This window comes from Juglans microcarpa x Juglans regia, chromosome 2S (genome assembly GCF_004785595.1).
Source record: "Juglans microcarpa x Juglans regia isolate MS1-56 chromosome 2S, Jm3101_v1.0, whole genome shotgun sequence".
In the NCBI taxonomy this organism is placed as follows: domain Eukaryota; kingdom Viridiplantae; phylum Streptophyta; class Magnoliopsida; order Fagales; family Juglandaceae; genus Juglans; species Juglans microcarpa x Juglans regia.
The window spans coordinates 6,186,543-6,213,557 of record NC_054597.1 but is presented as its reverse complement, the minus strand read 5'-3'; the positions used below and the strand labels follow the sequence as shown (position 1 = coordinate 6,213,557).

At 37.1% G+C, this 27,015-nt stretch overlaps 1 protein-coding gene and 1 long non-coding RNA gene across 2 annotated transcripts in view; one reads left to right on the top strand and one right to left on the bottom strand.

The window, feature by feature from the left end:
• The window catches only part of LOC121252567 (tripeptidyl-peptidase 2-like), a 39,504-nt gene extending 12,489 nt beyond the window's left edge, over positions 1 to 27,015 (top strand). The window contains exons 6-34 of the mRNA XM_041152272.1: positions 1,186 to 1,272; positions 1,356 to 1,498; positions 5,978 to 6,128; positions 6,227 to 6,349; positions 6,556 to 6,639; positions 6,752 to 6,939; positions 7,061 to 7,235; positions 7,324 to 7,445; positions 7,537 to 7,616; positions 7,965 to 8,023; positions 8,441 to 8,595; positions 13,957 to 14,135; positions 14,319 to 14,431; positions 14,526 to 14,696; positions 15,017 to 15,145; positions 15,236 to 15,336; positions 15,424 to 15,541; positions 15,852 to 15,931; positions 16,302 to 16,374; positions 18,203 to 18,288; positions 18,377 to 18,428; positions 18,505 to 18,639; positions 18,806 to 18,877; positions 19,110 to 19,202; positions 20,280 to 20,375; positions 22,116 to 22,214; positions 22,393 to 22,485; positions 25,678 to 25,866; positions 26,487 to 27,015. Coding sequence (XP_041008206.1) covers positions 1,186 to 1,272; positions 1,356 to 1,498; positions 5,978 to 6,128; positions 6,227 to 6,349; positions 6,556 to 6,639; positions 6,752 to 6,939; positions 7,061 to 7,235; positions 7,324 to 7,445; positions 7,537 to 7,616; positions 7,965 to 8,023; positions 8,441 to 8,595; positions 13,957 to 14,135; positions 14,319 to 14,431; positions 14,526 to 14,696; positions 15,017 to 15,145; positions 15,236 to 15,336; positions 15,424 to 15,541; positions 15,852 to 15,931; positions 16,302 to 16,374; positions 18,203 to 18,288; positions 18,377 to 18,428; positions 18,505 to 18,639; positions 18,806 to 18,877; positions 19,110 to 19,202; positions 20,280 to 20,375; positions 22,116 to 22,214; positions 22,393 to 22,485; positions 25,678 to 25,866; positions 26,487 to 26,645 — 3,405 coding nt within the window. The 3' untranslated portion in view covers positions 26,646 to 27,015. The remainder of the gene's footprint in view (positions 1 to 1,185; positions 1,273 to 1,355; positions 1,499 to 5,977; positions 6,129 to 6,226; positions 6,350 to 6,555; positions 6,640 to 6,751; positions 6,940 to 7,060; positions 7,236 to 7,323; positions 7,446 to 7,536; positions 7,617 to 7,964; positions 8,024 to 8,440; positions 8,596 to 13,956; positions 14,136 to 14,318; positions 14,432 to 14,525; positions 14,697 to 15,016; positions 15,146 to 15,235; positions 15,337 to 15,423; positions 15,542 to 15,851; positions 15,932 to 16,301; positions 16,375 to 18,202; positions 18,289 to 18,376; positions 18,429 to 18,504; positions 18,640 to 18,805; positions 18,878 to 19,109; positions 19,203 to 20,279; positions 20,376 to 22,115; positions 22,215 to 22,392; positions 22,486 to 25,677; positions 25,867 to 26,486) is intronic.
• LOC121252569 lies at positions 2,875 to 17,653 on the bottom strand. Its single transcript, XR_005938245.1, has 3 exons — positions 17,643 to 17,653; positions 9,705 to 9,710; positions 2,875 to 3,070 (listed from the first exon to the last, which is right to left on the bottom strand). It is a non-coding gene; the product is annotated as an uncharacterized LOC121252569 (long non-coding RNA).

Here is a 27,015-nt window from a genome sequence, read left to right as displayed (position 1 = left end):
AGATGTTGCAGTGGCTAATTCTTTTTCTTATTTGAATAATAATTTTCAATGGAATTTTGATTTTGTTAGAGATGTGCATGATCGGGAAGTGAATGTAGTCTTTGATTTTTTTGGAAGATTATACATTTTGAAGATTGTGCAGGGAAGGGAGGATAGTTTGCTGTGGGTTCATGCAGGAAATTCCAGATTTTTGGTTAGCTCCTTTTATAAGGTGCTAACCTGCCATTGCATGTATGATTACCCATGGAAAAGCATTTGGAGAGTTAAGGTACTTAGTAAGGTGGCGATTTTCTGTTGGTTGGTGTCTCTTGGTAAAATTCTAACCACAAATAACTTAAGAAAGCATGGAATGTGTGTAGTAGATTGGTGCTTCATGTGCAAGAAAGATGGTGAATCTATTAATCATCTTTTCCTTCATTGTGGCGTGGCCAAGACTTTTAATGAGATTTTTGGAAGGACGGGTATTGATTGGGTGATGCCTAAGCAAGTGGTGGATCTTCTTGCATGTTGGAAAGGTTTTGAGTATGATTACCCATGGAAAAGCATTTGGAGAGTTAAGGTACTTAGTAAGGTGGCGATTTTCTGTTGGTTGGTGTCTCTTGGTAAAATTCTAACCACAAATAACTTAAGAAAGCATGGAATGTGTGTAGTAGATTGGTGCTTCATGTGCAAGAAAGATGGTGAATCTATTAATCATCTTTTCCTTCATTGTGGCGTGGCCAAGACTTTTAATGAGATTTTTGGCAGGACGGGTATTGATTGGGTGATGCCTAAGCAAGTGGTGGATCTTCTTGCATGTTGGAAAGGTTTTGAGTGGAGACAACGTATTGCTGCCATATGGAAGATGATTCCTTTGTGCTTGATGTGGTGCCTATGGTTGGAGAGGAATGAGAGGTGCTTTGAAGATAGAGAACGCTCAATAGGGGAACTTAGGGAGTTTTTCTTTAGTACCTTGAGTTTTTGGGCTAAGGCTCTTGTATTGAATGGAGATAATTTTCTTGTTTTGCTTTGGTTTTTTTCTGTTTCTAGTGTGAATGTAGGTAGTTCCTCTTTTATACTTGGGCTTTGCCTATTCTTTGTAATTAAATTCTCTTATTAATTATAAAAAGAATTTTTTGAATGTGCATGCATAGCGTGATGTATTTTTTCGTCCTTGTATAACTTATCATGATTTTGTTTTTCTAGAAACATACTAAAGTTGAGGATGCAAACCTTAAAAAGGCTCTTGAAGACCTCCAAAAGAGAATTGATATTCTACGAAAGCAAGCTGAAGTGAGTGATAAGTAGTTTTTATTTTATATTTTAATCTTTGCCGAGTTTCCTATGCTACTAAGTTGTGATCTTTCTATATTTAGAGCTTTGATGACAAGGGGCCTGTGATCGATGCTGTTGTGTGGCATGATGGAGAAGTATGGAGGGTTGCTATTGACACACAGAGTCTTGAGGATGATTCGGATTCTGGGAAACTTGCTGACTTTATACCCCTAACTAACTATAGGTATCCTCGATCACCCACTGTTTCATCTGCTCAAAAGATTCTTGCTTAGACAGAAGTGGGATGATGTTGAGAGGAAGAGAATATAATGTAAAAACATCCTAGAAAATAGTAATTTAATTTAAATGGTATATCTTGAATTTCAGCATATCACTGACGGTTCTAGTTTTAATTTAATGATAATATTCTGATATCCCTTCTTCTTCTTGTAATACTATAAGAGAAGATCCAGGGGTGTGTTGGCTGTTAATGGTATGAAGAGGTACTGTTGAGACGTGTACTTTAGGGTTTTGAAATGTTGCGTGGTAAACCTTCCAGTCTCAAGAAATTATTAATCTGCACTAGCCAAAATGTATATTAGTGATTTGGCTAGTAATAATTGTATATAAACTGTTTATTTTATTTTATTTTTGGTATGTAAATAAGGTATATTACTCCAAGAATAGGCCTAGCCTAGTATATACAACAACAACCCTGACTAGGAGGTGCAAGGGAAATAAGAAAATCATGAAGGGCCATGCCATTGAAATCAACAGCATAGGACCAAGTATGTAAAGTGGTATAAAATAAAGCTATAAGTTCCTTTAGTAATCTCTCATTGTCCTCAAACGTCCGCACATTACGTTCTTGCCATAGACACCACGACACACATAGGAATCATTTTCCAGACAGCTGAAATCTGATGTACCCCTCCCATACTTGGCCAACTAGCCAGGACTGCCACCACAGTCTCTGGCATAACCCAACCCAACTCTACTCTACTCTACCCAGCACCCCATCCCATAAAGCCCATGCTATGTCACAGTGTAACAATAGATGATCCATCGACTCGCCCTCCTCCCCTACACATACAACACCAATCTGCTATAATAATTCTCCGTTTCCTCAAATTATCGGTTGTGAAAATCTTGCCCAAAGATGCTGTTCACATGAAAAAAGCTACTTTGGGAGGCGCCTTATGTCTCCATATCCTCCTCCAAGGGAACCGAATGTTGGGATTTTGGGTAAGAGCCTTATAAAATGAACGAATTGAAAAAATACCTTTCTCAACGGGTACCCACCACAATCCATCTTCTTGTACATTGCTTGGTTTCACGGAGTACAGAAGATTATAAAAATAAGCAAAACTGTTCATCTCCCAATCTTGCGCAGCCCTACTAAAACTGATATTCCAATGAAGTTGCTCCCTCGATATTTCCATAACCTCTGCTATTGAAGCCTCTTTGACACTGACAATTTGGAATAAGGAGGGAAATGCATCTTGTAGAGCAGTATCTCCACACCAAATATCTTTCCAGAATTTAATCCTGGATCCATTGCCCATTAGAAAACGATTGTGACGAAAAATCAATCCTCTTCTATTATGTTTCTACAACCTCACTCCATAAGCTCCTCTAACTTCTTTAGTGCACCATCCCCCCTATATATCGCCATATTTGCACCCAATCACCCCTCTCCATAAGGCTTCTGGTTCCTTATTGTATCTCCACAACCATTTGCCAAGTAACGCTCGATTGAAGTCCTCACATTTCTAATACCCAGACCGCCGTTGGATATTGGGCGACATACCGTTTTCTACTTAACCCAATGAAATTTAAACTCCTCCCCAAGCCGCCCCACAAGAAGTCACATTGGAGTTTCTCAATCTGGCCTGCCACACTTGCAGGTATAGAAAAAAGAGATAGAAAGTAAGTAGGAAAGTTAGAGAGTGTACTCTTAATCAAAGTAAGCCTACCACCTTTCGATAGGTACAATCTCTTCCAACATGCTAATCTCTTCTCTATTTTCTCAATCACTGGCTCCCATATAGCAGACATCCTTGCACCAACCCCCAACGAAAGACCCAAATACTTCAAATGTAGAGAGGCAACCTTACAACCCAACTCATGAGCCAATTGCCGTGCATTGGACACCACACCGATTGGAACCAATTCGGACTTCTCAAAATTCACTTTTAAATTAGACACTGCTCCAAAACACAGTAGCAATGCCTTAGAGCCTGCACCTGATTCCGATCTGGATCACAAAATACAAGCATGTCATCTGCAAACAATAAGTGAGATATGTTAATGATGCCCCTATCCGAGGTTCCAACCGAAAATCCTTCCACGAAGCCATGATGGGTCAAAGCTAAGATCATCCTGCCCAATCCCTCCATCACAATAACAAATAGCAGAGGCGACAACGGATCGCCTTGTCTTAGGCCTCGCGAATTATGAAAGAAACCCGCTGGACTACCATTAATCAACACCGATAATTTAGCCGTTGAGATACACCACCGGATCCATGATCGCCACCTCTCTCCAAACCCACATATCCCAAGTAGATAGAGGAGGAAATCCCAGTTAACATGATCGTACGCCTTTTCCATATCTAACTTGCATATGATCCCTGCGGAGCCTGCCTTAATTCTACTGTCCAGACATTTATTGGCAATAAGGACCGCATCAAGTATTTGCCTTCCTTTAACAAAAGCATTTTGGGGCTTGGTGATAATCTTCCCCACCACCTCACTAAGTCGGTTTTCTAACACTTTTGAAATGATCTTATACACCGCTCCCACTAAACTAATGGGGCGATACTCCATTATCTCGTTTGTCCCCACCTTCTTAGGGATCAATACAAGGAAAGTAGAATTTAAACTTTTCTCAAATTTTCCAGCCACAAAGAGCTCTTGAAACACCTTCATGATATCTTCTTTAACAAAATCCCAACAATCTTGGAAGAAGCCCATGGAGAAGCCATCCAGCCCCGGCGCCTTGTCCTTGGCCATTTTCCGCACCACTTCCGCCACCTCCTCTTCCTCAAAAGCCCTCTCCAACCAATATACATCACTCGTTCCAATGGCGTAAAAAACCAAACCATCAAGGGACGGCCGCCAACACATTGGTTCAGATAGGAGTTGCTCATAGAAACCAACTATGTGATCCTGAGTAACTTGTTCTTCTCTACACTCCACACCATCAATCTTCAGCCTCTCAATGTTATTGTTCCTCCTATGAGAATTTGCAACACAATGAAAGAACTTGGTGCTTCGGTCTCCTTCCCTGAGCCAAGGAAGAATTTCAAGGAAATATGAAGAGATTTCCCCAACAGGAACTTCAATAACAAAATTGAATATAAAATTACTTGATATTGTCCAGCTTGAGTTAGGATGCCTGAAAGGTCCATTCAGTTATACTAAAAACCTGGAATATAAGAGAATGACTGATAACTAATCTTTCTAAAGAGGGAAAGGGCTTTGAAATTCTGTTGCAATCCACAAGACTTTCCGTCCAGAGTTTGATTTAATTGTTTCGCAATGGCCAGGTATAGGTTTTCATATCATTATCCTGGCACATTTTGCCCTAGACAATTGCAACCCTGAGGCAAATGAAGCTTGCTACACATAATCCTTTTAGCAACAACCATCCAGCCTATTTGTGCAATCAAAAAAGTAAAAAAAATGTAGCTATCCAGTCGGCATGAGATCTCTCTCTGGTTTTCTTGCACCTATATCCCCTGTAAGTATGAAATTTTGGTGAGAGAGAGATCCCATACCTACTGAATGGCTCAAGATGCAGTGGGCATCAGAGGTTCTAGAACTGTGTTTTTTTGGAATTTTGCTGATCTCTCAACATGCTAGAATGCTAGCATCTTTGTACTGCACTTTGCTGCTGTCTGTAATGCAGTATTTCATCTGCCGGAGCAAGTTAATCCCCAGTGATTCATTCAATTTTCTTTATTTTTTTGTATGTTAAATTCTCTTTACCACTTTGGCTCGAGATGGGATTTTTCTATTGATTATTTATAGAAACGAATCTTGAATTATCAAGAGTAGCCGCCGAGTAGGGTTGCTAAACATTCAATTTCCTTGGGCCTATTAAGTGTTGAATGGTTAATGAATACTGCAAGGTCTGAAACCGGTAGAACTGGGTTGATTACTTGAAGTGATACTCGGGGTCTTCCAGGGTCAGAAGCTGATAGTAGGGTTGATAAATACTATGGTTTTATTTCTAATTGTGGTGGTCACAAACGACATTATGGAAAGCTCTTGCATTGGTCCCCCCCCCCCCCCCCCCAAAAAAAAAAAAAAAAAGACATCCCATGGTCATATTTCTTCGATGGTGGCCCATCGGTGGAGGTGTTGAGAAATTTAGTTGCTAAAAAGCAGTTGTATGTGGTGGGGCTGAAACAGATTCCGACAACCATCACTTCGTACAGGGGTTATCTATGGGTAAAATCACTGAGAAAAAAAACTCGAACAACCAGCTGGAGTGTCTAATTTTATATCTCAAGCTGGACAAAATGTTGAAAAGAAGATGCTGGATTTTTAGGCACTAATTCTCACATTTTATCATCTGGGAGAGTTAAATTTTTTTCTATTTTTAGCAGTTGTTGAGTTATGTTTGGTGCTTTAATTTTAACAATTTCTATAGTTGGTGATGGACTTTATAGATCTTTATATTTGTATGTGTAACTCTATAGAATCTACCTTTACAGGATTGAACGGAAGTTTGGTGTGTTTAGCAAGTTAGATGCCTGCACATTTGTTGTTAATGTGTATGATGAAGGGAAAATCTTAAGTATTGTTACGGATAGCTCCCCTCATGGCACTCACGTTGCCGGTATTGCCACTGCTTTCCACCCAAAGGTGAAACCATACAAGTTCTTGTTAAGTTTATTCACCAGAAGCATTTTTTTTTTTCTCAGTAAACCATTATACTTTCTCATATATATGATTGTTGTTAGGAGTCTGTGTTGAATGGTGTTGCACCTGGAGCACAGTTAATATCTTGTAAAATTGGAGACTCACGATTGGGTTCAATGGAGACAGGGACTGGCTTGACTCGAGCTTTGATAGCTGCAGTGGAGGTACCTTTTAGTTGGTTTACACTCTGTATATTTATATGAAATGAACAAGATCCAGAAGTTGTTTTTATTTAATGATTGTTTTATTAGTCTTTTTAGTTGATGATTATGAAACTATGGTAATTCTGTGGGTGTGTTTGTTTTTCTTTATTATACGCTGCAAGTTATTACATTGGAGACATCTTAACCATGGCCATTTTTTTTTGCAGCATAAGTGTGATCTCATCAACATGAGTTATGGAGAACCTACATTATTGCCAGATTATGGTCGATTTGTTGACCTTGTTAATGAAGTATCAATTCTTAACTATGTGATCTTGTTTGGGATGGACTATTTTTGTTCTTTTCCCTCTCTTTGTCTTTCATGCTATAGGTTACAAATGTTCACACTGGTTTTCAATATAGGTGGTGAATAAGCATCGGCTGATATTTGTCAGCAGTGCTGGCAATAGTGGGCCAGCATTGAGCACTGTTGGTGCACCTGGTGGTACCACTTCAAGCATTATAGGAGTTGGTGCTTATGTCTCTCCTGCAATGGCTTCTGCAGCTCATTGTGTAGTTGAACCTCCCAGCGAAGGGCTTGAATACACATGGTAAATGAACTTATTTTGTCTGATTCTGACCTTATGACATTGTTTCCTCAATTTTGCAGCTTTGAGGACTCTTTTTTGGCTTGTGTTTGAATGAAGCATCATTGGCTTAAATTGCATGCAGGTCTAGTCGGGGACCAACGGCTGATGGAGATCTTGGTGTGTGTGTAAGTGCACCTGGTGGGGCGGTAGCTCCTGTTCCTACATGGACTCTTCAACGACGAATGCTTATGAATGGAACGTCAATGTCGTCTCCATCTGCCTGTGGGGGAATTGCATTACTCTTAAGTGCGATGAAGGTCTTTTGATTTGCATTACTTTTAGTCACGTTTTTGTCTGTCATCTTACTACTTGCAGAACTCCTGACACGTAATGTTTCTTATGCAGGCTGAGGGCATTCCTGTGAGCCCCTATAGTGTAAGAAAGGCTCTTGAGAATACAGCTATTCCTGTAGGTAGTTTGCCCGAAGATAAATTAACCACTGGACAAGGGCTTATGCAAGTTGACAAGTTAGATTTGTGCTCTTGACTTCTGCTCATTCATAACTCTAGGCATCATTTGTGTTCTATATAAGTATGTTTTCGATATTCTTCATGACAGGGCACACGAATATATACAGAAGTCCCGGGATCTTCCAAATGTATGGTATCAAGTAAAAATTAATCAATCTGGAAAATCAAGTAAGTTTAGGTTCACTTCCCCTCTACTATAGAATCTTATTTCTTCTAAAAGGATTTTTGGACAGTCTTCACTTGATAATTTTTCTTGTGTTTTCTGATTTTTCGGTAATATGAGATTTTTTCGAAAGATATAGAGAGATGGTGAGATGGTCTTGTTTTGCTTATAATCATGTAATTATATATCCTCTTTTATGGGAATTATGTTTGCTTATAAAGCTTTCAACAATATCTCTACTATTGACCACAGGTTCTCCCACCAATGTCAAACCAATGTCAATCTTTAAGAGAGAAATTTCTTAGTTACTTTAGATTGAGATTAAATTACACGATTATGTGAATTGATTGCAGCTCCTACAACTCGAGGCATCTACCTTAGGGAAGCCAGTGCTTGCCGGCAATCCACCGAGGTGAGATTTTTTTACTTGAAGTTTGTTACATGATATTTTTTCCTTATAAAAGAAATATTTGGTTGCTTCTGTTGTATTGAATATGTTGTTATACTTAGGCCCCGTTTGGATAGTGAAAGCGTCTCATCTCATTATTACAACTTTCTCAAATTCCCACACAAAATATAATAAACAATTCAATCTTTTCAAATATTAAAACAATAATAATATTAAAAAATAATATTCTAACAATATTTTATTCAACTTTCAACTTTCATCTAAAACTATCTCATCTTATATTATTATCCAAACCGCACCTTAATGTTTTGTTCAATGAAGTAGGTAGAATATGTCTCTTGGCAAGAATTTTTCTTTTTCCATGTTCACATTTAACTGCATTTCTCATCCATACAGAAATTTAAGTATTTTCCTTTACAGTGGTCAGTGCAAGTTCAGCCCAAATTTCACGAAGATGCCAGTAATTTAGAAGAATTGGTTCCTTTTGAGGAGTGTATTGAGTTACATTCTAGTGAAAAGGCAGTTGTGAGGGCTCCTGAATATCTCCTTCTTACTTACAATGGGCGTAGCTTCAAGTCAGTCAGCGTTACTTCACCTTTCCTTTCCCTTCCTATGTATTCATAAATATGTTAAGTTTTACATGTTTTTTCTTTATATTACTCAATTAAGTTATTTCGTCTCATTGGTTTTTAACCATGCTTTTTTCATAGTAGTTAACATCTTGTGCAACTTTTAGGTGTATAATCTTCTTTTTCTCTTCCCCCTACTTTTTCTCTATGTACACCTTTGATTTCCTTGCTACTTGTGATCAATATTCCATGGCCAGTAAATACCATCACGATTAGCAATTTTTTGGAAGATATTAGGAGGTGTAATTATTAAGGATGGGGTGCACGAAGGCAGTCCTTATAAAAACAATGGACCCTGGGATGGTTTTTGGCACAAAAAAGCCAGTCGGACTGTCTAAACCGACATGAACACCTATACACCACTCCAAAGAGTGATGCCATTGGAAATGTGAGAGCTTTTGAGCCTGGGAAATGATCCAACAGAGGTGTGGGATTGTGAAGATGATACGGAGGTAATGGGAACTTCAAACACTACGATGGTTGTGTTCGAATCGGATCGACTTGAGGGAGAGTATTGGTAGAGGCTAGGTCTGGTCTCAGACAAAGTGGGTGTGGTACAAGCAAATCCATTAATGCAAATTTTGGACATAAATGTGTTTTTCTGCCTGAATACCATAATTTGGCCGGAATTGCAGGAACTTGATCCGAGATGGAATAGTAACCTACACCATGCCTATTACTGTTCTGGCACAGCAAATCTCGGCCGAAAAATTGTTTTTTGGAACGTAAGAGGGTTGGATGAGAAGGAAAAACACCTTGAAGTTAGAAATCAGCTTTGTAAAGGGAAGGTAGACATTGCATGTTTGCAAGAAACGAATTGGCATTTATCACCCTTCGCATTATTAGGAGTTTGTGGGGTTGTAATCAAGCAGGGTGGCGTTACTTACCATCCAATGGAACATTGGGAGGCATCTTAGTGATGTGGGACAAAAGAGTGGTGGAAAAGATAGAGGATTGTTTGGGGGACTTTATGGTAGCTTTTGCTCATTTAAGAATGTCATGGATGGATGCCAATGAGCTTTCGCAGGAGTTTATGGAACTAATATAGATTGCACACAAAGCTTATTATGGGATGAGCTGGCTAGACTAAGCAGCATATGTGACTTACCTTGGTGTATTGGTGGCGACTTCTATGTCATTCGATTCCCGAGTAAAAGACCAGGTGGTTCTAGCTTTAACCCACCAATGGTAGATTTCTCTAACTTCATCTTTGAACAAAATTTACTTGATATTCCTCTTGTAGGTAGTTCTTTCACTTGGTCAAGCAACCAAGAACACCCTTCTTGGTCAAGGTTTGATAGATTTTTAATTTCGCTGGATTGGGAGGCACATAATCCAGACCTTATTAAAAAAAGACTCCCTAGGTTGTGTTCAGATCACTTTCCCCCTCTTGGATTGCGGAGGTCTTCGTAGAGGTCCAAGGTAATTCAAGTTTGAGAACACGTGGTTGAAGTCAAAGGGATTTCTTGACATGATGGTCGTCTTACCAATTTCATGGAAATCTCACCTACATTTTGGCTTGCAAATTGAAGTCCCTAAATAAAGATTTGAATGTGTGGGATGATCGAGTGTTTGGTGATGTGGAAGGTTAAAAAAAAAAAAAAAAAACTCTTTTGGAGGAACTCAAGGGATTGGAGGGAGTGGAAGAGGAGAGGGAACTATTTGAATCAGAGAGGACTCGTAAAAACCAAGTGACTATAGACATTGAACAGGTTTTTCTTTTGGAAGAAATATCTTGGAGACAAAAATCGCGAGCATTATGGTTGAAAGAAGGGGATAGATGCACTAAGTTTTTCCATCGGGTGGCTAACTCACATAGGAGAAACAATGCTATATGGATGTTGTTGATGTAGATCACATTGTCATGTACTATGAGACTCCGCTTTCAGAACAATTTTCTGGAGACCGAGACTAGGATGAGCTTGCTTTTGATGTTCTTGACTCACAGGAAATGGAACAACTCTTCTTGTATGCATTCAGTGTACTTGGTTTCTCCTTTTGATATATACAATATTTTTACTTATAAAAAAAAAGAAGAAATGGAACAACTTGAAAGGCCGTTTGACGAGTTAGAGGTAAGGCAAGTATTAAAAAACATGGCGGGTGACAAAGCTCCAGGTCTGGATGGCTTCTCTATGGCTTTTTTTCAAACATGCTGGGAAGTGCTTGAAGAAGACATCATGGGGGCCGTCTTCCATGAATTTCAAGAAAATTGAAGGTTTGAAAAAAGTCTAAATGCCACTTTTATGGTGCTCGTACCAAAAAAGCCTGGTGCTGTAGAGGTAAAAAAGATTATCGTCCCATCAGCTTGGTGGGCGGGTTATACAAAATTCTATCCAAAGTATTGGCGAATAGGTTTAGCAAGGTATTGGAGAAATTAATATCGAAACTTCAAAATGCCTTTGTCAAAGGTAGGCAAATCCTGGACTCAGTACTTAATGCCAACGAATGTTTGGATAGTCGACTCAAGTCGGGAGAGCTGGGGTGTATGTGCAAGCTGCATATGGAAAAAGCCTATGATCATGTCAATTGGAGATTTTTACTTTACATGCTCAAGAGATGTGGCTTTGGTACGAAATAGTGTACATGGATCCATCATTGTATCTCTGAGGCTTGTTTCTCTATATTGGTGAATGGCATGTCAAAAAGCTTCTTTAAAAGCTCACAAGGATTGAGACAAGGTGACCCTCTATCTCTTCCACTCTTTGTTTTTGCGATGGAAGATTAGTAAGATAATTTTAGTTGTCGTGGAGGGTTGGTTCATATATGGATTCTTAGTGGGGGAGGCAATCACTAGGAATTCGGAACTTGAAATCTTTCAACAAAGCCTTGCTTGGCAAATGGTTATGGAGATAAACGGGGGGCATTGTGGAGAATCATCATCGTATTGAAGCATGGGGAACCGTGGGGAGGATGGTGTTCTAATGAGATGAGTGAGACTTATGGAGTGGGGCTATGAAAGCATATAAGAAGAGGTTGAGACACATATGTAGCAAATACTAGCTCTATTGTGGGTAACGGATTGAAAGTCAAATTTTGGCATGATGTATGGTGCAGTGATAGAGCACTCAAGGAAGTTTATCTACAAGTTTATGGCTTAGAAAGAATGAACGAAGCCTCAATTGTGAATCTATTAATCATCTCCAATGGTCTTCCCCAATGCAATGTTACATTCCTCAGATATGCACAAGATTGGGAAATTGATGTTTTTTCGGCGTTCTTTGACCTTGTATACTCCACCCGTTTGTTGGGGGGAGTTGAAGACAAGATCTTTTGGTGCCCTTCTAAGAAAGGGATATTCACAGTCTGCTCTTTCTACCACACCATGACTACGCACAACACAAATCCATTTCCATGGAAGAGCATTTAGAAGACAAAGGCACCTCTAAAGGCATCATTTTTTGTATGGATGGCTTCTTTGGGGAAAATTCTCACTCTAGACAACTTGAGAAAATGTCGAATCATGGTCATAGATTGGTGTTGTATGTGCAAGAAGAGCGGAGAGTCCGTTGACCATCTACTGCTTCATTGTGAGATTGTCACGACTTTGTGGAATGAAGTTTTTGCTCGGTTGGGATTAGCTTGGGTGATGTCGAGAAGGATAAGCGACCTCCTAGCTTCTTGGAGAGGAACTTGAGGTAACTCTCAAATTGCATCCATATGGAAGATGGTGCCAATATGTCTATGGTAGTGCATTTGTAGGGAGAGGAATGAAAGAAGCTTTGAAGACTAAGAGCAGACAATGGATGAGCTTAGAACTTTTTTTTTTTTTCAACACTTTACTCCATTGGTTGATTGCAATTGATTTTCATGGCACGAATTTCCGTGAATTCCTTGTATCACTAAAATAGCACGCTTAGGCGTTACTCTTGTATATGTCCCGTATACTTGGGTTTTTGCCTACTCTTTTGATCAATAAAAAATTGTTTGCCAATAAAAAGAAAAAAATGTTTTTAACCATTAAGTGCAAATCTCTTTCTCGGAAGTCACATTTTTATGATAATGCGGGTTTAGTTTATAAGTGCTCCATGTATAGCACATAAAAAAATGTGTGCTCCAAGTATCATGATTGATAAAGTGCGTTCATTGTGCCTTCATGGTAGCTTTATGCATGTTTGATTACTACAAAGATGTTTTTCTGTTGAAATCTTGTGGTTTATCAACTTTTTAAATGATGTTTCTAAAGTTTTGGATCTCTTGGCCGTCTTGTTTCATATTTTCCCCTTTATTATTTCATCTTTTTCTATTAATTTTTTCATTTTTTTGGAGCTTTAGAATAAGAAATACATGTCCATATGAATTTGTATGTTGAATTATTCATAGAATTAATCCATTTGATGAATCATTTTGGGGATAGATCACAGTCTTAAAATTACATGTACCAACTTACATTAGAATCTAGATGGTGTTGAGCTGGAGGGATTTCTTATAATGGATGTTTGACTGATTGGATGTTGATGTATAGAAATAGCACTATATTTTCCATGATATCCCTGTATAATTCCGGTTTACTTGGGTTGCACCACTTTGAAGTTTGAATAGAATTTTCCCGCAAAAAATATATATATTTGATATGGTAAAGATATCCTAGCGGCTGTGATTTCACTTTTGTTTTTGGAATTTTGCACAATGTACTTACTACCTTGGATGAATAAAAATTCTCCATAGTTCTTACTTCTTAGGGTGATCCCAACCACTGCTTTTAAATTCCTACACACAAAAGCTGTTGGCGTTTTTTCTTTGGACTGTATCCATTGACTTCCATTGACTCAACTTTTGTTTATTTTTAGTATTTTTCTACCATCTAGACAGGTGTCTCTTTTTTATAAGCTAAATTGTAAAGTCAGATTTGTGAAAAAAAGAGGAAAATGTTGAAAAAAGAATTGTGATGAAGAATTAATTGCAGCATTTCAGTAGACTGTTTTGAATTTTATTTATATCATTCTATTGCATTGAATATGTGAAACCACTTTTTTTTTTTTTTTTTTTTTTTTTTTTTTAAATATGAAAATATACATGAGACTTCCTTTCTATCTTTATAAAATAATTAAATCCTGTTCGAAGGGAAATATGTAATTGTTTAGAGATTATTTCTACTGGGGCTTTATATTTTTGGGGGATCCTTAGCTAAGCATCTTAATCGTTTACCTATTTACCCATTCTGCTTCGCTACATTTATGGCTTTCGTTGTATCACCTTGTTATTTGAAAAACTTCTCCTTCCTTGTTTGTTGTAACTTTGGTTTTTAAAACTGAATTTTAATTGCTTCTACCAGTTTAAACAAGTGCTTTCTTTCCTTCTTTTCAGTATAGTTGTAGATCCTACCCATCTCAGCGAAGGTCTGCACTACTTTGAACTCTTTGGAGTTGATTGCAAAGCACCATGGCGTGGCCCTCTGTTCAGAATCCCAATTACTATTACGAAGGCTATGGCTGTAGTGAATCGGCCACCGGTGGTTTCATTTTCAAGGATGCCATTTCAGCCAGGTGTAATGTCGACTGGCCTTTTATCCTGTTTCTTAATACCAATATTATTAAGGTTGAGTTGATTTTTGTTTTTGAGTTGGTTCACTTAAAGGGAAGTGAATTTGATGGGGGATCCTTCATCAAGTATCGGGTCTATTCTAAGTACTGGAGTTAATTCCTTTTTAATGGTTTCTGAGTTATTAGGCCACATAGAGAGGAGATATATAGAAGTGCCACATGGTGCTAGTTGGGTTGAAGCAATGATACAAACATCAGGATTTGATACGACTCGAAGATTCTTTGTAGATGCTGTTCAGGTACATCATCTAAAAGGCCTAAAAAGTGGGAGACTTGCTAGACCTGTCTTATATTAGACCTTCTGGACCTGATTTAACATTTTTTAATATTCAGATTTGTCCTTTGCAAAGGCCTAAAAAGTGGGAGAGTGTTGTAACATTCTCTTCTCCTGGTGCCAAAAGCTTTGCCTTCCCCGTTGTGGGTGGTCGGACAATGGAATTAACTATAGCTCAGTTTTGGTCAAGTGGTATAGGAAGTCATGGAACCACCGTTGTTGAATTTGAGGTAGCATGCTTCTTCTCAACTTTGAATATATTGTAAATTTGGTACTTTTTATTTTTTGAACTGTTCTGGTCATGCTATCAATTATCTCTATTTGGATGCCTTTTGCCTTTTGCTCTTTTTTCAAGCTCAACATTATGTTATAGCATTCTCATGATTTCTTACAGTCCTTCCCTTCTTTCTTTTAAAAGATTTAATTTATGAATGAAGAACTCTTTTTATAGCATGCATCCATTGTGGTGAATATAGGGTTATAATTTTATTGCATTGTTTTTAAGAGCAGGAGAATTCATCTGGCATTTGGCGTTTATCTTATTTCCTAGGTTGTGTTTCATGGGATTAACATCAATAAAGAGGAAGTAGTACTTGATGGAAGTGAAGCACCCACTAGAATTGATGCCGAAGCTCTACTGGCATCTGAGAAACTTGCACCTGTTGCTCTTCTAAACAAGGTGAAGTTGATCCCATCATACATTTTTGCCAATTAATTTTTTCATGCGATCACTTATACTGAAATATCTTTTACCTATCTTATTTTTCAGGTAAGAACCTCATATCGTCCTTTTGAGTCTAAACTTAGTGCTCTTGCAACGGATCGTGACAAACTACCATCAGGCAAACAGACTCTATCACTGACATTAGTGTGAGTTCTGGTGGCATTTTTACTCATTTGAGCGCTTCATTTGGCTGTGATGAGTTTATATTGATCCGTTGCTTCTTCTAATTTCAGTTACAAGTTCAAATTGGAAGATGCAGCTGAAGTAAAACCTCAAATACCATTACTTAACAACCGCATATATGACACTAAATTTGAGTCTCAATTTTATATGATCTCTGACACAAACAAGGTATATTGAAAATTCTGTAGGATGAAATTCGGTTTTGCTTATTGTTTGATGTTGGGGGGTAGTATTACCATTCTCAATTGTAAGTTTTTAACCGGCAACATATGCTGAAATAATAATGCTATGTTTGCATTACAAATCCATGTTCTGAAATACAAGTGGCATGGCAATTGAAGTTTATATCCCTTTATATTCTTGCGGCCTTTCCTTTTCCTTATATTTCTGTTTCAATGGTAGTGTACTTCCTATTCTGTGTAAACCTGCTGACTCAATTTTCCATTATTTTTTTCAACTTTTTACTTTCCAATTGTAGCGTGTATATGCAATGGGTGATGCCTATCCAAATTCTTCAAAACTTCCTAAGGGTGAATTTAATCTTCAACTATATCTAAGGTATGGGCCTCGCCAAGGCAGTACATAACCTGCACCAAGGCATGCTTCTTCTTTTTTTGTGTTTGTTTCTTTTTATTCTTTGGTGAAACTTGTGTCTATTCTTGTTTGATTTTGCTACTATTTGATCATCTGATTGTCTTTCTAGTATAGAAAATGGTAATGGATTTGTCACCTTATTGAGCACTCTAGTACCAGCACTCCAATATCGTTTATAAGTATAATCCTGACTCCTAAGAAGTGGGAAGCTACAACAATTAAAATTAGATTTATATTACAACTGAAGAACTGAATGAATAATTTCAAAATATTGTTTAATAGGAGGTGCTTCCATGCCAACTTCCTTCCTCTCATGTCAACTATCTTATTTCAGGCATGACAATGTGCAGTATTTGGAAAAATTGAAGCAATTGGTATTGTTCATTGAGAGAAACTTGGAAGAGAAGGTGGAGTATCGTGTGCTTTGAATAGCTGTCAGAGTCTATGTGTGCATTTCTTTGATATTTCAAACATCTGGTTTATAGCATTATACGTGAGGAATATATTCTATACATTTTGTTTATTTTTGTTTGTATTATGTTTTCGCCTGCGCAAACCTTTATTATTCTACCTTTTCTTTATTTAGTTTTGTTTCCTTGAAAAATATTTTGTGATTGAAGATTAAAACTGGTCTAAGTATGGAATTCCATTAGAGTCTGCATATAAATATGTAACCTTGAGTATACTTTTGAACTAGCCTTATAGCCTTTGCAGCATTTTGTATGCATACAATTCCTTCCTTGCCTGCAAGCTTTTCTACCTCATTCGTTGGTTCTTACTATTTGTTGGCTATGGTCATTGGTATATAAAAACATGCTAAAGTATCTAGATACTTAATTATCGAGGGTTGACTCTGCGATAGAAAAAATTATTGAGGGTTGACTCTATCTCCTTGCTACCTCACAATGAAGTAACAAGTGATCTACTGTTCCCCATTTTTCTTGCACATGCAGCACTAATTCATCACAATGATTTTACGTTTCTGATTATCTATGGTGAGAATCTTAAGGAAGTTTTCCAAACAAAAAAAGCTGCTTAGATTATCTGTAGTTGCAATAGATTTTAATGGACTAAGTCTCCATGAGTTTCTTGTATCAACTGGAAATCCTAGTTTGGTGTTTCTCTTGTAGATGTCCTATGTACTTGGGCCATGCCTATTGTTTTCATTACTAAAATTTCTGACCACTTATGAAAGGAGGTGGTAAAGATAAATTAGTTTGGGGTCCATCTAAGAAAGGAGTGTTTGAAGTAAAGTCATTTTACCACAGGTTTTGTACTCATGACAACTCCCATTTCCCATAGAAGCTTATTTGTCAAAACAAAACTCCCCCTAGAGTGAAAAGTTTTTGTATGCACGACAGCTTCAGGAAGATTCTTGTCTTGGATAGTGCAACAAAGCGGCAAATTGTAGTGGTTGATTATGTGCATGTGTAAGAAGAGTGGGGAAACAATGGATCATCTTCTACTCCATCGTGAGGTAGCAAGTAATTTATTAAAATTGATCTTTGGCTACTGGGGTCACGCCATCTCTAGTGGTGGATTTCCTAGTTTGATACTCGCCTTTCTGCATTATTATGGAAAATGATCCCTTGTTGGATGTGATGTACTTGGGAGTGAGAAAAGAGCGTAGCTTTGAAGTGTGAGAAATAGAAAAAGAGATATACTTCCTTAGTACTGGGGTGTTAACCTTTCTGACTTTTTTTTTTTAAGTACCTTTCTGACTTAATAAAAAATATATGCATAGTTTAGTTAGCAGAAATAGGTATTCACCACTTTATTCTTATTGTTCCCTAACTCCAATCAAATCTACTTGTGTGATAATCCTTGGAAAGAACCATGTTTCTACGCTCATTGTTATACATATTGGCATGCATTTGAATTGTACACACATACATTCTTTTATTGGTTCATATGCATACAGACGCATGCACATGTATGTGTTGAGGAACTTTGCTTTTGACCAGGGAATTGTCCCATGTATGATATCGTTCATGCTGAATGAGCTTAATAATTTTTAAGGAGATCCTTGCGATTTATTACATGTTCTTGTATAGTTTTAGTAGTTTTAAGGAAATCCTTGCAATTTGTTATGTGTTCCTGTATAGTTTCTGCATTTTAGATGTTTTTGAATTTTGAGTATACAAAATAATATGCTTCTGCTGTTTTATTTATCAAATCTATGCTCTAGTGTTTTAAACCTCTATTAACTGTTCCAGTGGTTTCATTTTAATCCAGGATGTCATTCGATTGAGCTTTTTCTCTCAACCAGATGGCCCTGTCATGGGAAATGGTAGCTTTAAATCCTCAACTTTAGTTCCGGGGTATGCCCCTGAACGATTTATTCATATGGTTTACATATTTTATTATTTCCAACTAGTCGTTATTTTAACTTAATGAACTCTTTGTTAGAAAAAACGAAGCTATTTATTTGGGGCCTCCATCCAAAGACAAGCTCCCCAAGGTATATCATTCTCTGTTTTTGTTTTCCACTTTAAGTATAAGAGGAAGTGTTAATGGGACTTGTAATATTTGTGCAGAATTCCCCACAAGGATCTGTATTGCTGGGAGCAATCTCATATGGAAAGCTATCATTTGCTGGTCAAGAAGTGGGGAAAAATCCCCAAAAGAATCCTGCATCATATCAGCTTTCTTATATACTGCAACCAAATAAGGTAAAAGAACGTGATGTGATGTATTTTTTTCCTATTTTATATGATTTTTAATGGTCTAAGACAGAATCACCCATTTTTGTCATCTTGAATACACTTACCTGTTTATCATTTCATTAAATACACTAACTTCTAATCGATTTCCATTTCGTTAAAATACGTCTGACAGCTTGATGAAGACAAGGGAAAAAGTTCATCCTCAACTTGCTCCAAGACTGTTTTTGAACGTTTAGAGGAAGAGGTGAGACAGAAGTGAAATATTTTCATGTGATGCCGGTGTACCTAAGCTTCAGGGCGATTAATTTTTTATTTTTGTTTTTTGCATCTATTTACTGATCAAATAAAAGTTTCTTTTTTGCATCTATTGTATTAATAATTATCAAATCGTGCATCATTTAATATAGAATAGATGCAAATCTTGTATTATACACCCTTTACTGAGACATGATGTTGTTACTCACCTGTCAAACCAGGTTCGAGATGCAAAGATTAAAGTTCTTTCAAGCCTAAAGCAAGACAGTGATCATGAACAATTGGAATGGAAAAAGTTATCTTCCTCTCTTAAGGTTAGAACTTTTTTTTTAATCTCGAGGGAAATTTATATCTGTAAATCTACAACTTGGTTGGATTCTGTAATTAGCAGCAGCTATATGTATGTTTTTTTATGTGCTTCCTCTCTAAGGCATGCTAGGCGAGTTGGTATTCCAGTCGGCTGGAACATTTAAGCTCATATTCCTCCAACATTTCGCAATTTAGGGAAGGGCAGTTATACATCGTTTAGTTTTTTCAACATTTAAGCTTATCTTCTTGCACATCGATGTTCCATGTGCAAGAAGAATGGGGAAATAGTGGATCATCCACTACAACACTGCGAGGTTACTAGTGCTTTATGGAACACGTCTTTTGGCCTATTTGGGATAGAGTGGGTTATGCCATCCCAGGTAGTGGATCTCCTAGCATGTTGGAACGGTGGTCCACAGTAGTCTAGTCTTCTATATCTACGTTTCTTGAATTTCAAGAACTTTTTTTTTTCTAGTTAGGTGGGTCTTTTATATACTTCCTATTTATTGGGATTATACACCCTCTTCCCTTATGAATAAAATTTTATCTTATAAAAAAATTGTGGGGGATATTGTAGAACACATCCTAGCTAACTATAGTTCTTCCTTTATGCTTATTTCTCAATGAGGCTTTGTTTTACGTATCAAATTGAAGAATCTTGTACCTTCTAAAAAAAATTCAACTATTTTTCGTTCTCAAAATAATGGTTAAGTAATTCAATTTGCCATTTTTTATAAGCGTGGATTTTTGGAATAATTGGTGATATAACATGGTATTAAATAGTTATTTACTGATAAAAAAAATTAAATAGGTGATCTTAGGTTCGAATCCCAACTCAACACTACCTCCCTATTAGAAGTTAAAATCTCACATGAGGGGAAGTATTAGAGTAATTGTTAAGTGATTGGATTCACCATTTCTTATCAGCTTAAATTTTGTGACAACTGTATGGTAACTGATTTACCCACCTTTTGAGAACAAAGTTCTGTTTGGTATGTGGGTGCTGCATCAGCATTTGTCTCTTTTTTACCAAAATTATACTAAGGATGTTAAAATCCATGTGTATCATCTGTCTTTGGCAGTCTGAATATCCCAAGTACACTCCCTTGCTTGCAAAGATTTTGGAAGCTTTGCTTTCTCGGAGTAATGTCAAGGACAAAATCTGCCATGATGAAGAGGTAAGTTATCAAGCATATAATCAACATGCATGTGATATCTTGCTTTTAATTTTGATGGATGGAGTTACTGATAAAAAAAATATTGATAGATGGAGATTAGTTCATTATAATTTATAGCCTGTGATGGAATATGGTATAGTTGTTGTCTGATGAATTTGTCTTGGGTTTTCCCATTGACTCTTTCGCCAGTGGTGCGGCAGTACCTCCTTAAGCCAGCAATGTGATGGGTGCATACCTCTCAAATTGATTTAAAACTGGGTTTCTCTCTTTCTTTGAATTGACAAATTACATGCACATCCAGTTTTTCATAAACCAGGATCACATCTCTAATCCATTATTATAAGCGAGGAGGTACCATTTGATCTAGAACTCCTTGGCATGGTTTTCTTTGTAACGAGCATATGAACTATTGTTACCTATTAAAAAAAAGAATATGAACTATTGTCTCTACTAACTACTGTTGGTAAAGTACAACTTGTTTAGAAAAGATTGAAGGAAATTCTCTCTTGATACAAGTGGACCTAACCTAACCTAAAAAGAAAAATTTGATAAAATTGTGCGTTCCTGAAGGACTGTAACTCTTTACTCCATTAGATATTATTCTCTGAAAAATACTATTTATAATTGTATGTCACTACCTCAATACGGATTTGAGTTAAAAACAATTTGGACTCTCTCTTTCATTAGCCCATACATAAATGGAAACAGATCTTACTGGGTTATGAATATGGGCATAATCAGACTCTTAGCTTCCACTGGGTACCACACAGTCCTAATATTTCGTGTGGTTCCCTCTTGGTTCAAGTAGAAACAAGGTCCATACTGTACTGACCAATCAATTTTGGCTTGCCTGCTTTAAAAAGATTACATTTGCTGGGTTAGGCTTGGTGTATTTTGGGTTGTTTTTCACGGGCTTTTTGGGTCATTAGGGGCTTTCTAATATGGGCAAGGTGTTTTCTTGTATACATTTAGTGTACTTGGTTACTCCTATTGATATATATATAATATTTTTACTTATAAAAAAAAAAAGATTACATTTCCACCTAGGTCAGAGGCCTCAAGAGATCGTCTACATGGAGTAAGATTGGCTCTACCTATTGGCTGTATTGCTCTCTCCATGAACTTTTCATAGCAAAGCTTTATATATTCAGTGGCAAATTGCAATGCTGAGTAGAATCTTGGAAATTTAATAAATCATTTTCAATTCCCAAGGTCAAGCACCAACTCTGATAAGTTGCTTGGAATGTGCTTCCTGCATTTTGTTCTTGACCTTAACCCTTTAAGTCAGAAATGATTTGAATTTGGTGGTGAATGGCAGAGCGAAATAACAGAATCTTGACTACTCTTCTGATGCCAACTCTATCAGAGTTTCCTGCATATATGTGGGGTGTTCAAGGTTTTAATTGTACTAGCTGACTGAGTTGGAGCTTGACCAAATTCAATCCTATCTTATCTGTGCATCAGTTTTTTTGATAGAGTTCAGTATGCAAGTGCGTTAAATGCCTTGAAAAACATTTCGCGTTTTACTGATGATAAAAACTTTATTTGCAATTGGGCAATATGTTTACTGATTTCCTTATGCACTGGTTTTTTGCTAATTTTATTTTATTTCATCTTTTCCTTTTTCCTATGAATGTGATTAATCATAAATCTTCCAGGCATTCTAAAATATACACATTCCTAAATGAACACTCATGTGAAATAGAAGGTTTATTGGCGCTTACAAAGTTCATCTTGCAGGTTATTGATGCTGCTAATGATGTGATTGATAGTATTGATAAAGATGAGTTGGCAAAATTTTTCTCGCTCAAAAGTGACCCCGAAGATGAGGAGGCAGAGGTGTTGAACTAGTTATCAAATTAATTCTCTTATTGTTTCCATTTCTAAATCCTATGAGGCTCATCATTAGTAGTTCCTTCTCTGAACTTTCTGTTTTACGTTGTTGTGGACCTTATGACACTCTTATATGTTAGATTTTCTTGAAAGAGCCAATTACTATTTTCTTCTTTTAATCTAGGAAATCAAGAAGAAGATGGAGATAACCCGCGATCAATTAGCAGATGCACTGTACCAAAAAGGATTGGCGCTACTAGATATCGAATCCCTGGAGGTAAGAGTGTTTATGTCACAATTACTATTTATATGTTTGACCAATTGTGATGTAGAATACCATGTATGTGAGATAGTAATATTCTATCAAACTTACCGACCAAAAAAAAAAGTAATATTCTGTAAAACTTGTCTAATTTTGTCTTGGACAAACTAAGAACGAATTTATTACAGAAAATGAGATCTAAAGTAGACAGATGGTAACAGATGTGTACAAGAGAAAGACTGAACACGTCCCAATACATTTTTCATTCACACAAAGATGTTAGGAAAGCTTACCCGTTGAAAAGTATGATTTTTCTTTTGTCCCAAATCTCCACCTGAAAAGTATGATTTTTCTTTTGTGCCAAATATCCACCTTATGCAGACTTGGATAGCATTTCAATTTAATCAACTTTTGTGGCAGCCATATAGCTCTTTTGGACAAAAGCAAAAAAGAAAGTGTCCACATGCCCTGTGATTGAGCAGTCTAACGACAAATGGTCACTTGTCTCTAGATTTGTGCATTCAAAACCAATTTATGATTACAATATTCCTTGCAATGAGATTATCAACTGTCAAAAACTTCTCCCCAAAGCAGCTGTTTATGAAAAAGAAGGGAAAATTACACATTCCTTCCCGAAACTACAATCACATTTGTAATCCTCCCACCCCTCCCCCGTCTCCTCCAATCTCATTGTTAATTTGTATGAAAATCTCGATGTCTGTGCCCTATGTGCTTCCTTACAATGTCAAAGGACCATATAACCCTTGAAGCTGTTTGCAAGTGGCATTAAAACACTCAATCTCTGTAAAGACCTTTCTTCAACCCAATCTGCAATCACTTGAAACAAATCATGGTCTTTGCCTGGCCATTGATGGAACAAGCACAATCCAACCAACCCACGATCAGCACCTCTACTAAAAAACTGAACAAAATTTATGCAATGCTTTTCTACCCCTAACAAGGAAAACCAGTTCTACTGCCAGGTCCAAATGTTAAAAATGCATAGGGTTGTAAACAAAATTCCTAAAAGCAACCCCATTTCCCTAGCCTCAAAGCATAATACCCAAAAAAAAAAAAGCATCTACTATCGGAACCCTACACCTGAAAACACCCATTGCCTACCACCTGCAAATCCCCACCCATCCTGGATTCCCGCAGTCAATTCGTTGCTGCCTGAAATTACCACTACAATGCCCCAGCGGCTCGAAAGTCCAATACCCCACCCACCACTGTTCAAATTCTCCTATCATTACATTATGGTCAATCACTATCATTTGGCCAGTATTTAACGTCCATTTTATTTTTACTTCATTTTCTTTTGATTGACTCTGAAATCTGGAAGAGGCCTTGAATTCTGTTTACTTTCATTGTCTTAATTCATCCAACTTCATTTTTCTAGTTCCTGACTTGTAACTAGGTTCAGTATTTGTATACTTCTTGTGTACTTGGCTTTGCCTTGTTACTAGTCTTGATAAAATTATTCTTATTCATAAAAAAAAATAAATCCAAGTTCATTGTGCTCTTTCCCCCACCCCCCCTCTCTCTTTCAACTGACTAGGCCTCTCTTTCAACTGACTAGCCCTTTGTGTTGAATGCGAGAAGCTAATGAAGAAATTGTGCACCAACCCAGTTTAATTTTCCCTCATCTTTCTTATCTTGGAGAGCAGTCAGACTAAGGAAAGAGTGAGGGTAGGATCCAGTGGGCTGGGGTTGAAATCGGGTTGGAAAGAGGTTTGGATAGGAATTAGGGATTTTAGCACCAATTGAAACCCTTTTGAGGGTAGTTGGATCATTCTATATTACAAGGGCGGGCATGCAATTTACATGTAAGACATGGTTTATATTGAGGAAGGAAATTTTAACATATTCGTTAATTGGGGGGTTATTCAAATGGTTTTGGGGGAGTGGCAGCTGGTGGTAGGAGTGTAATCTACCCTAGAAGAGAAAAAAGGCCATCCATGGTACCTTTGCACCTCAAATACTCTTCAAAGGGAAACATACCATTCAATTAATTTCAACCCCCCTTTCTCTCTCAATCAAACATCAAAATCACCATTGCATTTTTTATTTTGTAACTTCCACACCATCATGTCAACCCCACCATATGGGTTTTCGAGTACAAAATTCAAAAAAGGAATTCACCAGTAACTCTCAATTTGAAAGGCAGTCGTAGATCTAGGCTTTCAAGCACCTTGCTTTAGTTATCATTTTTTAATTGTGTGGGCCATGCTTGGCCATAATTACTGAAAAAGTTGTGAAGCTTATTGTTGGAAAAAGTTGACTCATGGCCATAATTACTGAAAAAGTTGTGAAGCTTATTGTTGGAAAAAGTTGACTCATGCTTAGGAAGCACAACTAGTTGTAAGATATATGTATATACCAAATTCTACTTATAAAAAAAATATATATATACCAAATTCTGAAGATAGGAATCCTTATCGTTTGTTTCATCTTTTGCAACCCAATGTGTGTTATTTAAGGTAATAGATGACACTGATTTGTTCCCTTATGGACGCAAGTGATTACTAAGAATGTAAGAAATGTCACCTTTTGAGAGCTGTGATTGACATGCGTTGTGGCTTATTGTCTCAAGTTCTAAATGAGGTCAAACAAAAATGTATCTTTTCCTCAGAGATATGATTACGATACTTTATGTCTTACTCTCTGACTTCCTTTTTTCGTTTTTAGGAAATAGCACTAATTAATTAGAGGCCATTGGCATGTAATGCAAGCAAAGCTTCTCATACCTCATATCAGCCACCAATTTGATCCATATCTCTAGAGATATGTATTGTTAATGGCACAACTGTAGTCACTCCCCACATGGAAGTTTTGTTGGTTTATGGGACTCATGTCTCTCATCCCTCTCATTGTTGAAGTCAGTTCCCCTTTTCAGACCCGATTCTTTTTTACATCTATATAGTTTTTTCAGGTCCTAATTTCAGTTAAGAGTTTTCTAACTTTATGTTGAAAAGCAAGTAAATACATAATTGTTTACACCAATAAAAAAGGGTCGAGCACTATGCCATTGAGCTCTAGTTCAAATGGCATTATATTTCCTTGCCTGTGAGGAGACAGCACAGCCTGGATTCTAGACCCACTGGGTGTGTGTAATTTACCAATAAAATAAAATAAAGTAGGAACAAAAAGAAAGATTTCATTGATATCATCATCATCATCATCATCGTCTTTGTTTGATTGTTTCAGGGTGAGAAGGCATCAGATTTGGCTTCATCTGATGCAAAAGATGTGGACAAGACTAGTGATATTCAGCCAGACGTGTTTGAAGAGAACTTCAAAGAATTGAAGAGATGGGTTGACGTGAAGTCCTCTAAATATGGCACCCTCCTAGTGTTACATGAGAGACGTAGTGGAAGGCTTGGAACAGCATTGAAGGTATTTTTCTTCACCATTTCTGTCATATATTTTCTGCGAGGACCATGAGACTTTTTATTCCATTATTTTTTGTGGTTTTAACATTGACATTGTTGGACAAGGAGAAGACATTCTGTAAGCTTTCTCTACCACAAGACGGTGGTGATGGCTTCGCTTATAAGAAAGATTACCTTACAATTGCATGCATGGGTTTTTTTGTTATTTTCTTTATTCCGTCAGCCCTATGAAAACACTGGAGCATACCTAATCTGCCATATATCCTGTGAAACAGGATGGGGTGGCGGCATCATCGCAGATACGTGTGTCTAGTTATATGTTCTTTTACGCAGGCCTGTTGATTCACCCTTATAATTGGAAGAGTGTAGTTTTATTTTTATATGGCATATTTATGACAAGTAAAATCCAGTTGCTCCAATTAAATATTAATAAAAGCTTCATAAGAAATAACCAAAGTATCTTATCTGATGATATGAAGTGTTGATATGATTGACGACTTTTATGAGTACCATCATCATAAGACACATGCATATGGTGGGTTCGTCAATCAAGTATTTGAATAATTTCGACTTGAATGGATCAATTATTTATCTCAAGTACTATTACTTTTTTGACTGAATCAGGTATTGAATGACATTATCCAAGAAGATGGGGATCCTCCAAAGAAGAAGCTCTACGACCTAAAGATCTCTCTGCTTGATGAAATTGGATGGAGTCATTTGGCAACATATGAGAGGCAGTGGATGTTTGTGCGCTTTCCCGCAAGCTTGCCACTTTTTTAAAGAATGAAAAATGCTTCATTTCGGATCAGGTGTCTGATTCCATTGATTTGACTTCTTTAACGCGTAGACGTTCTTATCATAATAAAATGACCATTCTCTGTAGTACTGTTTGATATCATGAGCAGGCCAGGATAACTTACATATAAAAGTCATAATGATCTGTGTAAACATTAATGTTTGGATATCAAAACGATTGCTGAAAAAAGAAAGTCAGTCGCGTGTTAGTCTTTTAGTTCAAGGATAGCCTTAGAAAATCTACTTGATCCATTTATTTTTCGCAAAGAACTACTGTGATCTTGACATCAAGGTGATAACTCAAATACAAAAAGATGTCAACCTTTTTATTTTTTATTTTTTCCCATTGTTTTTA